The 15337-nt window shown below is 35.9% G+C and overlaps 1 protein-coding gene across 1 annotated transcript in view; it reads left to right on the top strand.

Annotated features, from left to right (window-relative positions):
- The window catches only part of CUL5 (cullin 5), a 32124-nt gene that overhangs the window by 7537 nt on the left and 9250 nt on the right, over positions 1-15337 (top strand). The window contains exons 3-11 of the mRNA XM_085063877.1: positions 1855-1954; positions 3218-3394; positions 5852-5993; positions 7037-7182; positions 7259-7339; positions 8533-8626; positions 11902-12032; positions 12796-12903; positions 13486-13550. Of these exons, the coding sequence (XP_084920003.1) occupies positions 1855-1954; positions 3218-3394; positions 5852-5993; positions 7037-7182; positions 7259-7339; positions 8533-8626; positions 11902-12032; positions 12796-12903; positions 13486-13550 (1044 nt within the window). The remainder of the gene's footprint in view (positions 1-1854; positions 1955-3217; positions 3395-5851; positions 5994-7036; positions 7183-7258; positions 7340-8532; positions 8627-11901; positions 12033-12795; positions 12904-13485; positions 13551-15337) is intronic.

The raw sequence follows: 15337 nt of genomic DNA, 5'->3' as shown, positions 1-15337 counted from the left end.
CCCAAAGAATGAAATATAATAGTTTCCAGACAATGTTTTCATTAATGAGCTTTCTATAAACTCTGCCATTTTCTTCCTTCCAAGAAGCCAGAAGTTACTTTTCCAGAAGTTTGGGTGATGTAGATTTTTTTTTTTATTTTTGCAAATATGATATAGAAGTGAGTTACAAAAGATATATCAGAAGTATATCTAAAAGGATCTGTCTCAATGGAGTTATTTTCCCTCAAATACAGTCATAATTTAGATCTGCAGACTCTCTTTTGCTTTTTAAAATCTGTTACAACAGTAGGTTTTTTCTCAAATGCAGTTTTGTTGCACTGTCTTTATTGCTCTTTTTCATGAAGACAGCATAGTGACTCCTTTTACACCCAGTCAATACACCTATCACACTTTTCTGCCAGCCAAGGGGAAAGGTAATCTAACATGTAGTGGGTTTTAATATCCTATGATGTGTCTGCTGTAGTAGTTGCCAGAAACATGGTATAGTTAAGGTACAAATTCAATTCTGAGTCATTGCTTTAATTTTTAATAACTAGTTCAATAATTCTGCATTGGAATTGAAACTTTATATTTATTGTTTTTATCGTAGCTGAGTTATTGAACAGAACTTAAGTAACTTCATTGCTAAATTAAGGCTATTGAGGGAAAGGATCACACTTCCCTAGGTTTATATTTTTGGACAGTGCTCTTTGTTAAGCTTCTTAATAAAAATGCAAAATCTGTAGGTGTCTTCTATGTGCCCTTTGAGTAAAATTATCCAGTACTGCTTTTTTTCACTGCTGCCAGGAAACAATGGCATTCTAAATACAGTAACACCTTTTCTGTCTGTGAATGTTGTGTAAGTCTCACCAGTTAGTTTAGACCTCTGTAAACCTTGGGCCAGCACCTTTAATCTGTGTCAAAGCAACTTGCAAGTTTTGTCTTTTCAGTCAAACTAAAAAAGCTGGTTTTGTATTCAAATAAGTGCTTTGATTTAATAGGAGCAAAGTAATAGCTTTAGACTATGTGGGTGCTTTTCTACAAAGATGTGGCCTTGTTGCTGAAAGGTGGAAGAATAACCAGAGGACAGTACTGAGTCAAAAAAAAGGCTTGCTAAGCCATGTTAAATATGATGTATGGTGAAGAGTATAACTCACTTTTAGTCTTCAATATGGAAAGAGTAGGAGTTAAGTTACATTTGCTGGGCTGTCAGGTAGGAAAAATTTCATTTGAATGTTGATTAAAACTCCGTAATAGAATTTTGCTTTGCAATGCCATTTAGTAGCTTTTCTCCAGTAACAATTGACTTGAAAATGCTACCACTGAAATGTTTGAGTGATCTTATTAAACTAATTAAATCATCTTTTAAATTACCTGATCCCTCAGGGTTCAAATTTCTCACGAGGAAGGTCTATTTCCTTTGTAGGATGTTGTAGTGCTTGGATTGTGAAACTGTCAGGGAAGGCTGCATGTTAATGACAGCATTTTAGAATAGCATGGGCTGAGTAGTTATGCTGCTACTGGCAAGTTACTTTTGTCTTTGTTGAGAAAAGCTTTTAAAATTGCGCTTAATTCAATAAGGGTTATTGAATAGATACTGAAAACAGAATTGGCTTATACATCATCTTGACCATAGCCTTCTCCTAGATAGGTGGCAGTTACTTACTTCCAGGACTTTTCTTACAGCTTCAGTCTCTTCCCTAGACATGTATTCTCCCATGTATCACTGGGATCTAATTGAGTGTTGTTTTAACAACAGCAGATAAAGTGTATTAATATCTTAGACATATTAAAATTATGACTGTTAAGGCCTCAGACACTGCAGCATTAAAATTTGAGTAGCTGTTACTAAAAGGTGGATAAATTCTTTTCTAGAGATGTACATGCAGTTTGCTTGTGGGATGATAAAGGTCCAGCAAAAATTCATCAGGCTCTGAAGGAAGACATCCTTGATTTTATTAAACAGGCACAAGCAGTAAGTACTTAACATTTCATAACTTCTATGCACATTGCTAGAAAAATAGCCAAATAATTCTGACTTTTGTTGGATCTAAATGTGTTGCTTTTTTGTTTGAAATTTTGTCATGTTCTGGAGGTCGTAATTACCCTGCAAACTTCTATTGACAAAAGGAAGAGCCTTGAGCATTTGCCTTGGCTGATTGTTTTCTCAGAGTGCTTGAAGCTGGGATGGGCAGTGATTTTTTTTGTTGTTGTTTGTTTTTTTGTTGTTGTTGTTGGGATTTTTTTGTTATATTAAAAACCCACAAAAAACACAGCATTATTTTTGTTTATCCAACAGTACTTAGGGAATTTTATTCCACTTGAAAAATTCTAAAGGCAGAATTTTCCATAAGATATTAATGTCTGAAAAAAGTGTTTACATAGCTTCAGTGCTATTTTGACATGTTCATGGATGGCTTTAAAATAAGCCATATCTGTGGCATTCTACAAATACCTGTTATCGACTCAGCAAGCTTTGCTGTCCAGTTTTATGGGCTTCCCTCCAAACAAGTGAAGCTGTCAATAGACTCAAAAGAAATTCTTCTGTTTGTAACACATATTACAGAAAACATCTTTTGCGATGGGGGATTTAAAAGAGGGAGTTGTTGTGAAATTAAAAAAAAAATTCTAGAGCATCCCATGACAAAGGTTTAGAAAGGAAAAAATAAAAGTGTACAAAATCTTTCTTCAGTGAAGTGATTTACACCACTAAGACTTTGCTTCAAGGGAAATAGTTTTTTACAGAGGCCTTTTTATAACCAGGCCTATAAATGTTGATTTTTAAGTTTCACAGTTTACCTGCTTACATGTATAAATGCTATGCTGAGCTGAGGCCTTTTGATGTGGTCTGTGTTGGCTGTTATTTGAGAGACAGGTTTTTTGGCATTATGATAGTCATTGTACAATGTAGCTAAGTTTTCAGGCTTTAATAAAATATACATGTTAACTATCTGTCTGGGCCTAATGAATGGTTAGTAGACTCCATTGTGTCAAAACTTGTCACTGTATGGAATATAAGATAGTACTCGTAGGTTTATGTTACTTCAGGTTTTTTTTTTTTAACATGGTTGTACCAGTACATGCCTTTAGACCAAAGTTTTTAATTTTTCACTTGCAGATTACTTAAAAGGAGAAAAAAAAAAGGTTAATGTGGAAAATTTGAACTTACCGAGTGCTTGTTTGTTGCTATCTTTCTTTGCCCTTTATAAATTACCTCCTCTGCTCCCCCCACCTGCAGAGAGTGCTGAGTCACCAGGATGATACAGCTCTCCTCAAAGCCTACATAGTGGAGTGGCGCAAGTTCTTCACACAGTGTGACATTTTGCCCAAGCCCTTCTGTCAGTTGGAGATCACTCTGATGGGCAAGCAGGGCAGCAACAAAAAGTCCAACGTGGAGGACAGCATTGTTCGAAAGGTGAGTGAGTGCTGCTGCCAGAGAGCTTTGTTGCACAGCTAGCCTCAGTTACAGCACTGAGGGGATTCTGGAGTTCAAGATGAAACTGCATCAGTCATGCAATGTGATGTATCACTTGGCGTTGGGAGGGTCAGAACAGCACTGCAACATTTTTTTTCCACTCTCCACAAGAGTTTGACTTTGTTTCTGCAGTTTTGCTTTGGATATTAACACAGGTGGGGCTTCCACTGTGTTGGTGGCTTGGTAGCCACTTTGGGGCTGGACCAGAGGCTGCAGGCTCCAGTGGGTGGGTGTGGAGCAGTGCATCACCTCAGCCTCACAGAACTTGCCCTACCCACCTTCCCCAACACACACTCCAGTTGTTTTGAGCTATTAATCATTTCTCTATTCCCCTTTGCCCTACTGTTTTGACATCTTGTCCTTTATACCTCTTGAAGACCAGGAAGAGAGAAAAGCAGGAGAGAGGAATTGCCACCTCAAATTACCTTTTTAGTTTTCATTGTTTGTTGGAGAAAGCATGGCATCTTAGACTCCCCAGGATTTGGCAAACTTGAGCTGTAAACACTGCCTTTTGCAGAAGGTAGGAGACCTAAGAAATTAAAGAAAAAACAAGGTGGAGTGGACAAAGCAGTGAGGAGAATCTGAGAGAAAGAACTGGTTTCTAACAATTCAGATTTTGGTCAGGACTGAAGCTGGTGGAGGTGTCTTGTCTCTCATATGCAGTCCAGTTAGACCAGCCCATGGGTGGGACATGAATGCCCAGAGTCTCCAACCTATCTCATTATTTCATGTTCACTGCTGAAGGTCCTCTTGATTAAGGCATCATTCTCTGTAGTTGTCTGAAAAATGCCTTGTGGAATCTCTTCCCTTGCTTGAGAAGTTCTTCATATATTCACCCAAAGTGATGTGTGTTTTTTTCCTTCAAATATCTCTATAAAATTTCCCTGTCTATAATGTCTGGAAGCACTCTGACCGGGAGAAAGCTGTTTATGTGCCTTCCAGGTTGCTTGATATTCTCACTGTTTCTTTTTCAGTTTTCACTCGCTTCAGCTCTTTTAAACAGTGCAATATAATGTTTATATCAGTGAAGTTAAAATACTGGAAAAAAGTAGTTGAGGAAGCGTAATCAAATAAAACTTTGCTTCTACATATGTTGCAATGTTTTAAACATTCTCTTCCAACACATAAGACTTCAGTGTCAGAAATGGAAATTAGCTGAAATTGAGAGACAGTTATGGAGAAATTAAGACTAAAGTATGGGAAACTTAACTCTCTTGAAATCTGACTTTTATTAGGTTCTAGCTGTGTTAAAATCTAAAATTTACAAACTAATAATGGAATGAGATAATCTAATCTTTATTATTAACTTTGCCATGCAATGGTGTGAAGTCGTCCTAAGCTTGTTTTTTAGTAAGCTTATTCACAGTCATGAGGTAAAGTTTGAATTGATAAATATCGTGCTTAAATTGCATTCATAACTGTTACTGTCAAATTTGTAGATACTTAGGTTTGAGCTTTCTTCTAAGCTCAATGAAATGGCCTAACTCGGATAGGAAAATAACATTCTCTTTTAAGCTTTGGCATAATTTTGTTCGATATTCAGTGTCATGTAGAAAGAGCCAGATCCAGTGTCTGAGGGCAAAAAAAAAATAACTCCAGTAACTGGAAGTTTAAAAGCAAACTAAGGTTTTTAACAAACCTATAGCATGCTTCAACTATTTACTACTGAACTAAGCTAAAGGGATTTAGGTGAGCACAGGTATGGTGGTCAGGTGTAATGCAATGCATTTACAGCAGCATCAGCAGCAATCACCAAAAATAATAAATCACACAATGGAATATAAACAGTCACATTGAGTGCTAAGAATTTTGATAAGAGCCTCCACAACTAATTTTGAAACTTTGCAGTGCTTAGTTGAGATTTGGAGTTTTTTATAAACTACATATGCATTGCTTGCATACTGAACTTTCTTGTTGGATAAATGCAGTCTAAAGCCATCAGTCCTTTTCTTTATGTAACTGTGGTGTTAGTTGAGTTTTTAGTTTTTTCTAAGACTGTGCCTGCCAAATGGTGAACTGTATTTGGGTGTTTGCCTCAAAAGTACCCCCTGATACTGCAACTCCTGATACACTGTGTTGCTGGAAAAGTTACTTGACTGTTTATCAAGAACTGTAGAAATAATACAGAATTTCGGAATGACTACATGCGTTCAAGACTGATTCCCCTAGCTGTCAAGTTACATTAAGTAAATTTAGAATGTGAGCTGAATATGGCTTCTATAACAAGTTCAAAGCAAGATCAAGTCCTAACGTAGTTGAACTGCTGTGTATGACCTGAAAATTACATTATAAATTGCTTCATTTCTGTTTCTGGTCTCTTGTATTTATTTTTTTTGCACAAACTTAGGTCTGCGTGTACCTTTCTGACAGGATTTTTTTTTTCTTCCTGATATGCAGCTCATGCTAGATACATGGAATGAATCCATATTTTCAAATATAAAAAACAGACTTCAGGACAGTGCAATGAAGCTAGTTCATGCAGAAAGACTAGGAGAAGCTTTCGACTCCCAGCTTGTTATTGGAGTTCGAGAATCATATGGTACGTCTTGCACACACCGATCTGTTGCCTCCTCACTTTAGTAAATGAATTTTCTTCATACAAAGTTGGCAGTTGTGGTGGTAGGGTTGGGATTATCTCAGTATTTTGTATTGATTGTTTTTGTTGTGCTTGTCGATACATGATACCAATTAAATTTTGTTTATAATCTTTAGCTTCTAAGTGATTTATTTACCTGTGTGTCATTTACTGCAAAATCAATGTTTTCAAAGAGAAGACTACTTTTTGACCTTTTGGAGTTGCAAATATAACTTGGTTTTTACTCCTTTACATACTGTTTCTCTTTCTTTAGACAGTTTGAAGAAGAAATGCTAAACAGGCTACATTTAAGACTTTCAGTCTTTTTCTTTGTTGCAGAATTGATCTGTGTATCTGAAACTTCTGTGATGTTTCACCAGGGCTGCTACTTTTGAAAGCTTTCCAGCCTGTTGAACTAAAGTTGTGGCTAATACTCTCTGAGATGGCTTTTTATAGAAGTCCAGTTCTAACTTTTTTTTAAAGCATATTCCATTTAACAACTATTTATTTCTCTGTAACAGTTGAAAATGGAAACTCTTCTTCAAATAATGCAAAGCACTGCAGTAAGCTCACTGTCTCCATTCTTGTAAAACAGGAAAAAAGTCTAAAATGGAGACATTGTAATTTCAGGAACTGTGTCTTAGAGAAGCTTTTTGCTCAGTCACGTGGAGAACTTTTCACTTTATTATGGCATTATTCTGATCACTTTTGTTCCTTCCTTACAGTTTTGCAGTTGTATGTGTATTTATGGTTACCATGTTCAAATGTCTGAAGTGCTGGAGCTAAGTGTGAAGTTCTTTCCAGTTTCCCATAGTTGATCTGAATGTTTTTGTGTGCAAAGATTGGCCAGATTTGGTTACCGTTGTGATCAGAGTCCATTCACCAGATATTTTGAATTGTTCAACGCCACCTCTTAATAGACGTCTCAGTCTCCCATTGAGATTTGCTTATTGTTAGCAACATAAATTTCCAAGACTTGAGAGTAAGTTTGGACTTTCTCTTTGCAGTTAACCTTTGTTCTAATCCTGAAGATAAACTTCAGATATATCGGGATAACTTTGAAAAGGCGTATTTGGATTCAACAGAGAGATTTTATAGAACACAGGCTCCTTCTTATTTACAACAAAATGGTGTACAGAATTATATGAAATATGTAAGTAAAAATTCTGTTGTAACTTTGTACTGAAAGTTTTAGTACTTAAAATGATTGCTGTTCTACTTTTGCACAGGCAGATGCTAAACTAAAAGAAGAAGAGAAAAGAGCACTACGATATTTAGAAACAAGACGTGAATGTAACTCTGTAGAAGCAGTGAGTATAATGTGTAAAAAAATTATGTATTTGATATTGATACAGTATACTGAAGTTTTTAGTTCTGTGTTACAGTATTTTTTGATAGCAGCAAATCAAAACTGTTTATTTTACATTTTCTGATCATCAATTATTTGTTGCAAAAACATGTATTACTTTCCAGTCTGGTGATCTACAATTTTTGCAGGTGTTTTAACAGTACATGTAGATCAAAAGTTCAAACTGAAGAGCAGGTTTTTATTCAGGTTGGTTTTTGTTCTTTCATTTTGAGTTAAGTATGGTGGGTTTTTTCCTGTGCTTAACAGTGGATGAGAATCATGTTGGATAGTAAACTGGCAAATGTGTTTGGCAAAGGGTTTGTCAGTGCTCATTTAGAATACCTGAGTTATTGTTCATTGTAATCAAAAATAGCAATAGAAATTTCATTAAAGCTGTAATACATATTTCCTCTTAGACTGAAATATGGCCATTTAACATAACAGATGGGTTTTCTTTCTTTCCTTCCCCTTCTTCCCTATTCAGCAATTTTTTACACTATTCAGGTTCTAAAGGAAGATTTAACTACAGAGAACAGTTCATAGTTGTCTGTGTAGAAATTAGTCCAGGAAACAGGTTATTCTAAATAAATACCTTTAAAATCTGGGGGTTTTTTGCAATGGATCAAAATGTGCTTTATGCCTTTTGTTAAGCTGTGAATCATTCATTTTGCACAGCTATAAATTGTAGCCCGTATAAAGAGGCAGACAAGAGAGAGATGGTCCTGATATGTGCAGGCAGTTTCTGTTCTAGATCTAAGGCCTTGTTCAAGGCATCCAGCCTGGTCCAAATAGGGTATGCTGGAATGAGAACTATTCTTAGCTCTTGGATGTATACTTGGAAATGAAACAGGGTAGTTACTGTTCCAAAAGTGGTGGCTCCCTTGAGAGAAAAGAGACCACAGAAATACTAAGCTCATTAATTCTTTGGAAGAGACTTTACCACATTTACTAACCTAAACATTTTGAAGAAATATGGTTCCCATATAGATTCTGTTCAAACTGCGCATACTTTTATGAATCAGTGAATGAGTTAATTTTTTTATAGAGCTTATTGTTGAGAACAGGTTGGATTTTGTGTCATGGCAAACTTGAGATACATCAGACTTCAGTGTTCAGGTGACTGCTTGAGCTAATCCTGTGTTTAATATATTTCAGCTCATGGAGTGCTGTGTCAATGCCCTGGTGACATCTTTTAAAGAGACTATTTTAGCTGAATGCCAAGGGATGATCAAACGAAATGAAACAGAAAGTAAGTGAAACTTCAAGAGCAGTGCAGGGTGAACCCTGCATGAACTGCATAAAAATAGATTTGTGTGTAGATATATCAAATTACTGTTTTTAATAGATGGTGGCAGTTTCATATAAAAATACTATTGCACATGAACAGTCCCACAAAAAATTTGCATCATTGGTTAATTTTTTTTTTCTATCACTTCTGAAATTTATGTGCACAGTACCCTAATTTGAATAAGTGCATAGCTCTCATCTTGCTTGAAAGAAAATATTTTGTGCTCTGTTTATTTTTTTCCTACACTTATTTTCATCGTGTTGACCAACTCTGGTAAGTGCTACATATGTCTTTACTTTCTATTTGAATACTCCAGATACAAACATTTCCTCTTCATTTCACCTCACCCATCTCTTTATACACCCAGGAAAAAAGTGAAACATCCCTTTATAAAAGCTTTTTTTTCTGAAAGGCAGGGAGACATTTTTCTTATTCTGATTATTGATGCAGGACCAGTAGGTCAAATGAACAAAATCTCTGCAAGCTGTTCATGTGGTTTTTTGCCATTATGTCAGTGTGAGTATTGAAAGTTAGCTCTGCATGCCTCTCAAAAGTTTTCAGAAGTTTTTTTAACTCTTCTGCAAGAAGCTAAGATGTTAGTGTGATTCAGAAGTCTTGTGTTGGTCCTGTATGATAAAACAAGCTAGATATTTCTTTAAAATGTTATAATTCAGGTGAAAAATGAAAAAAAAAAAAACCAAAAACCAAAACTGAAATCACAGGTTAATTTTTCTTTGTCTTGGTATCCTGCAGCCAGGGAATATTTACTAATGTCTTACAAGGTTTTCATTTCTATGGAAATGAGAAAACTGTTTTATGACTTAGAATATTATAGAAAATACTCACTTCTAAAGCCAGCATTTAAGAAAATATTTGACCTCAAAACTATGTCATCCTGATCTGTTCATCTAGCAGGATGATTTCTGGCAGTAGTCCAGAGCTAAATGTAGAAAGCCGTGAAACTTCTTACAAGTATATATTACAGCCTTTGGGAGAATGCAGGAGGCTTATGTAAATGCAGAGCTTCAGAAGAGTTCATCTACAGGCACCAAAGGATCTTTCTTTAGAAACCTGCTGAAATATTCACACAGCCCTCTCTTGTGGCTGTGTCTGTCCTGTGATCGTGCTTGGTTGCAGAGTACTTCCGTTTAGTTTGTAAGAACTGTTTAAAATGCTTTAATGAAGGATGCAGGTGCAGATGACTGAAGCATAATTAAAGACTGGAGCTATACATAGTAATGTATACATCTGATAGTATCCTCTGTTGTGCTGTGCTGTGCTTATGCATGTGACTTTCTGATATTATCTACCCCAAAACATTCTGTGATGTTTTCTTTATTAAACAGCACTGACAAAAAAGGGCTGTTTTGGCAGGGATTTTTGGCTGTGAGCTGGGCACTACTGTAAAATACTCGTTATATTAAGTAATATTTGCATGCTGTGAAGACAGAAAAGGATAATGTTTTCCACCTAGAAACTATCAAAAATGTCATAGCTCTCAAAGATTTCAGAATTGCCTTAGTGTGTTTTTGTTTGCTTATGGTATTGGGGAAGGCATGTCTAAATTTTAGTCTTGAAATGCAACAGAAATAAAAGTACACTTGCCTTTCACAAATACAGAATGAAAGCAGACTTTAAGTTCCCCATGAACTACAGTATAGACTTCTTTACTCTTCAGTCATGTGTTCTGAGACAAATTCCAGTGAAATACTCTTGGTTTTGTTACATTGAAGTCTGTCTTTGAAGAATTCATGGTTTTTTGGGTCCTGCAGTCTTAGGGATGCGCCTAGAGTCATTCTTTGCTACTGATTCTTAAAAGAAACCACTGATTTTTTTTCTTGTGTTGTTTATGCTATCACTACTGTACAGAAACAGATGTAGAGCCCTACATCTTTTAGTTTCTCTTTTTCTGCCATGTCTTCCTCCCTCTTATTCTTTTTAAAAGCCCAGATTAAAAGATCCAGTAAAAGTTGAGTGAGCTTTTTGGACTTTTTCTATGTAAAAATGCTGCCATTTCTTACAGTAGATCTAAATTGCACTGAGAATGCCTCTGACTAATTTTTTTTTCTGGTTCCTGAAATCCTGTCATTCAGCCTATAATGAGTTGTCTCTAGTACCATTGCAAGTTCTTATTCAAGGCTGTTTGTAGTTTCCATTCTCTAATTTGCATTGTTATGTTCTAAAAGGATTTTTTTCTTCTCTGTGCTTTTTTATTTGCTTCTGCAGCAGCTGTTAAGATACAGATGATGGTAGCATATTTCATCCTCAGTGGTGATGGGATCTTGATGTTTGCTGCTGACAAAAGTAATGCAGAGGAGAAAGCAAAGGCTGGGCCTCTGAGTTTTCCCCTTTCACAGTAGACATAACATTGAGGAGCTAGGTGAATCTATAATTTTTTTCCTATCAAAAAAGAATCAGAGTCCATTTGTTCTACTTCATGAAGCAGAGTCCTTTGCCGTGTTGAGTTCAAATCTCTGTGGTCTCTTTATAACAATCTGGTGACCTTAATCCCAGTGTCATTTGTGAACAGCTTTATCAAGATGATAATGGATGTTTCAGTATCCTTTTTTTCTCTTTTTTTTAGGCAGTGTTGAAATATCTTCACAAAAAGTAGACAAATAAAGCACATCGCTTTTTGAAGTTTTTGAACTGGTAACTTTCAGACAAACTGAATAAACTCTTTGGGAAAGAGTTCACTCTTTGCATTAGTCAGTTTTAGTTACTTCAGAACTTTTCAAGCTTTTAAGTAAATCAAAGCATTGTTAGTGGTATTGAAAGATACACAAAGACAGGTGGTTTTGGCTTTAATTTAAAATTTAAAAATGTCTTGAATCCATACAATTTCTTGTATAAACTCCTGTAGGCTTCCAACTAAGAGACATTTTTGCCAGGGATTTGAAGGCAGTTAGAACCTGGACTTAATCAAAATTTGCATTGGTTTTAGGGGGGTCTTATTCAAGCTTGTGCATAAGCATACTATGTAAGATACAAGCATACTATATTCATAAGGAAGTATTACATCACAATATATAGCTTTTTTTGCCTTCAAAAGAGTCTTCTTGTGGGACCAGAATTAGAACAGTACTCAAGACATCTTTCTTTTTAAGAGAGGAATTGGATTATCTGTTCTTCAAATATTTAATGTTTCACTTAAGACATGCCTAGGAGAAATGCAGTATATTTGGGTTTTATACAGGTCTTTGACTGGTGGCTTCATTAGTATTTGTATCTTTCAGAGTTGCATTTAATGTTTTCGCTGATGGACAAAGTTCCGAATGGCATAGAGCCTATGCTAAAGGATTTGGAAGAACATATTGTTAGTGCTGGACTTGCAGACATGGTAGCAGCTGCTGAAACTATTACTACTGTAAGTGTATTGGGTTTTAGTAAAATACCAACAGGAAAACAATTTTGCAGAAGTTAAATATTCTCTATTTGTGGGACAAATGTGTGAATGGAAATAATTTTTTAAGATTTTGTGTTTAGAGATCAAATTTTGATCCAGTGAAAGTTTTAAATGTCTTTAGGATAACTTTTTATTGTTTGTGTTTTCAGTTGTAGCTTTAAAAAGTGAATCTAATTTGCAGTAAAGGTTATAAATAAAGTGCATGGGACGCTTATGCAATACAATTGTGTTAGAATCTTAATTTTAAAAGCCTAAATCAATTTTTCCGGAATTCTAACTTCCTGATGAAATTTGAAATTTGGTTTCAATCTAAGAATGGTTGTTCAGTGTGGAAATTACAAGGTTTTTTCTCTCTGCTGTATTTTTTCAGCTTTTTGCCACCTTTTTTTCACTGGGTCTAGGAGGGCTAGGTGTCTGCAGCAATTGCGATGTGGCATGTGTCTTTTATTGGTCCTTGAAAACTTCCTGTAAAATAAAATGTTATTGTATAATATTTGAAAGTTACAGTTTGGGATTTTTTTGTATATTGGAAATACTATCCTGCAAGTCTGTGTTTAGGCCTACATGCTGTAGGCATCTTCAATACAGAGACTAAAGATAAAATGTGCATTCATAGTATGCAGGCTTTTGATAAAACAGCATTTTTGCAGATTAGGGAAATATATGTGTGCTTACACTGAATTCTGTGGAGTATTGTTTTTTTATTTGATTTTTGCCTCTTTAGGATTCTGAGAAATATGTAGAGCAATTGCTCACGCTATTTAATCGGTTTAGCAAGTTGGTTAAAGAAGCTTTTCAAGATGATCCAAGATTTCTTACTGCAAGGGATAAGGTATGTGTTTCTACTGGTCTTTCATTCACTGTGAGAATTGTCGCAATTTGTATAATGGTGTCTCCAAAACCCTTGTGCCTATTCACTGTTAAATTTAGAAGCTGCTATTACCCTATTACATATGCAGACTAAAATATTGGTGAAACTTACTACCGAGTAGCTTCTAATTTCTGTTGTAGTCCTGCATAAAGTTATATGTATTCAGTTTTGTAATGTTGTAGAGGACTTTAGATGATCTTTGTATCGAGAACCTTAATGTCTGATCCAGCAGTAATTTGTGTTCAGAATTTACTATGTATCTGTCTCATGACTTCAGACATGCAACCTGCTCCATGTAATCCCTTCCTAAATTGTTGTTTAAAGGAAACTAGTATGGTGGTGGAAAATAGGAAGATGCAATCCATCAGTTTTTGGGAAATTGAGTCATAGAATTTGAGCTGTCAAATTGAAAATAGAATCTGCAAGCTTTGGGCTAATAAAAAAATTAATTTCATATTACAGTAGTGTACAAAGAGATAAAATCATTGCAGTTCATATCAAAGAGAAATTGAGTGAAGCACCAATAATCTAATTATTTTTCAGGCATACAAAGCAGTTGTGAATGATGCTACAATATTTAAACTTGAATTGCCATTGAAGCAAAAGGGGTAAGCCATGTAAACTTTATGTGACTCAAGGTTTTTAAAATGTCTCCTCAAAAAGTAATGCTGTGTTTAAAAGAGCTTTGTGTTATTTGCATTATGGAATTTCAGATTCCTTGTCGACCTCAGGTAAGACTGTCTTTGTGTGGAAGCAGATCAGTGAATAGCAGCCTATTTCAACTTAAATTTATTTGTAGTAATTGGGGATCTATTATTTTATACTATGAGTCAGTTTGTTAGCTGAAGCTCATAGTGGCTTCCTGGACTATTAATTCCAAAAAACCTCAGCTGTATAACTCTGCCACAACTGCAGCAGAGATCGTGGGAAAGATGAGGCAGTATTCTTCATGGGAATAACTGCAGCTGACTAAGGTGTAACCATCCACAAGCTGTTTTACACCTCCTCTTGTGCCAGTTGTGAGTGTGACCTGTCCAGCTGTTGCATTTTTGTTTCAGTGCAGGATTAACCAGGTTAGTTTAAACAACTTCCACTAGATTAGGCAGACCTGCGTGACTCAAGAAGAAGGACCATGCTTACAGTGCCTGCTCTGCTAACTCAGCCATGAGAAGGTAGCAGTCAGTTAATTGATTGTTAACATTTACCATGTGATGTGCCACTTGAGTAGGAATTTGTATATATTTAGGTGCTTGGGATTGCTTATATATAGTTTGTCATCTGATTTACTATGGAAACAAAGCTTGTATAGCTGGGCTGCCAGCTTCCCTTTCAAATTGCTTCTGGTTAGGGGTGGATGGTTATAAATATCTGTCCAGCATCTTGGTTTGTATTCTCGGTTTGGTTTTGGACTAATGGCAAGCCTGAATAGGGATTAGTCTGTCTCCTTTTATTTATTGGAGAAGTGCTGTCACAAAAGACTGGATCCCTGCTGTCTATACTTTGCATAGATGTAGGTAAGGTAGAAGAGTTTTTCTAGGTATCTTCTAATGTTTCAATTTCCCCTGGGACCATCCAAATCGATACCTCATTCAAACTGTTTCACTCCTAAAGTGAAACCTGCCTGGTTGTTTCTTGGAAACCACTGTAATTGTGATGGTCTTCTGTTCAGCATTCTCCTTCCTAATCACTTTGAAGTTGTCTAGATATGCAGCTTGGTTTGAGCAAAATGAAATTTTATCTTCCTTCGTCTTTTGTAAAAGCCAGAAGACTTGTGATCTGCTTGTACTTCAGATGGTCTTTAGGAGGGCAGAAGACACTAGCCTGCAAGTTGCTTCACAAACTAAAAAAAAAAGACAAGGTGTCTGAAGAGTGTTTAGAGTGCTCTATCTATACTAATTGATTAGAGGGTGAAATAATGAGCAAGAAAACTAGGTCCTGAGCTTGCTTTGGGCCCTTAAAAGCAGCAGTCAAGTTGTTGCCATCTGACTCTAGAAATAGGGATTGGTCCTTGCTTATGGTTTTATTCACCAGTCTAGACACAGGTTCAGAACATGACCTGTGCTTGATGAATTTTTGAAGAACCACAGTCTCTCTACTGTAGCATCTTGTTCAGCTTCAGTCTGCTTTTAATCTCCAAGCTGTTAGTCCATCCTTTATAGCTGTGGTGAAATAATGTTATCCTGTTACTATGTGGTAGATGTGTTGAGTTTTGCAGTCTGTCAGGTGTGGTGCAGGAGGCTCTTCTCATTACAGCATACTGAGGAGATGAGTGAAACATTTCACTGTAGTATTTGTTAATTCTTTACTGGAATACTTCTTTCCGTGCAATATTTATTGTTTCAAACTGTGGTTCACCTATATCCTTCATTGTTACAGTTCTAAAATTACAATTAGT

Source organism: Lichenostomus cassidix, chromosome 1 (genome assembly GCF_008360975.1).
Source record: "Lichenostomus cassidix isolate B80296 chromosome 1, HeHo_3.0, whole genome shotgun sequence".
Lineage (NCBI taxonomy): Eukaryota > Metazoa > Chordata > Aves > Passeriformes > Meliphagidae > Lichenostomus > Lichenostomus cassidix.
The sequence above is the reverse complement of the archived record's forward strand: the minus strand, read 5'-3'. Positions and strand labels throughout refer to the sequence as shown.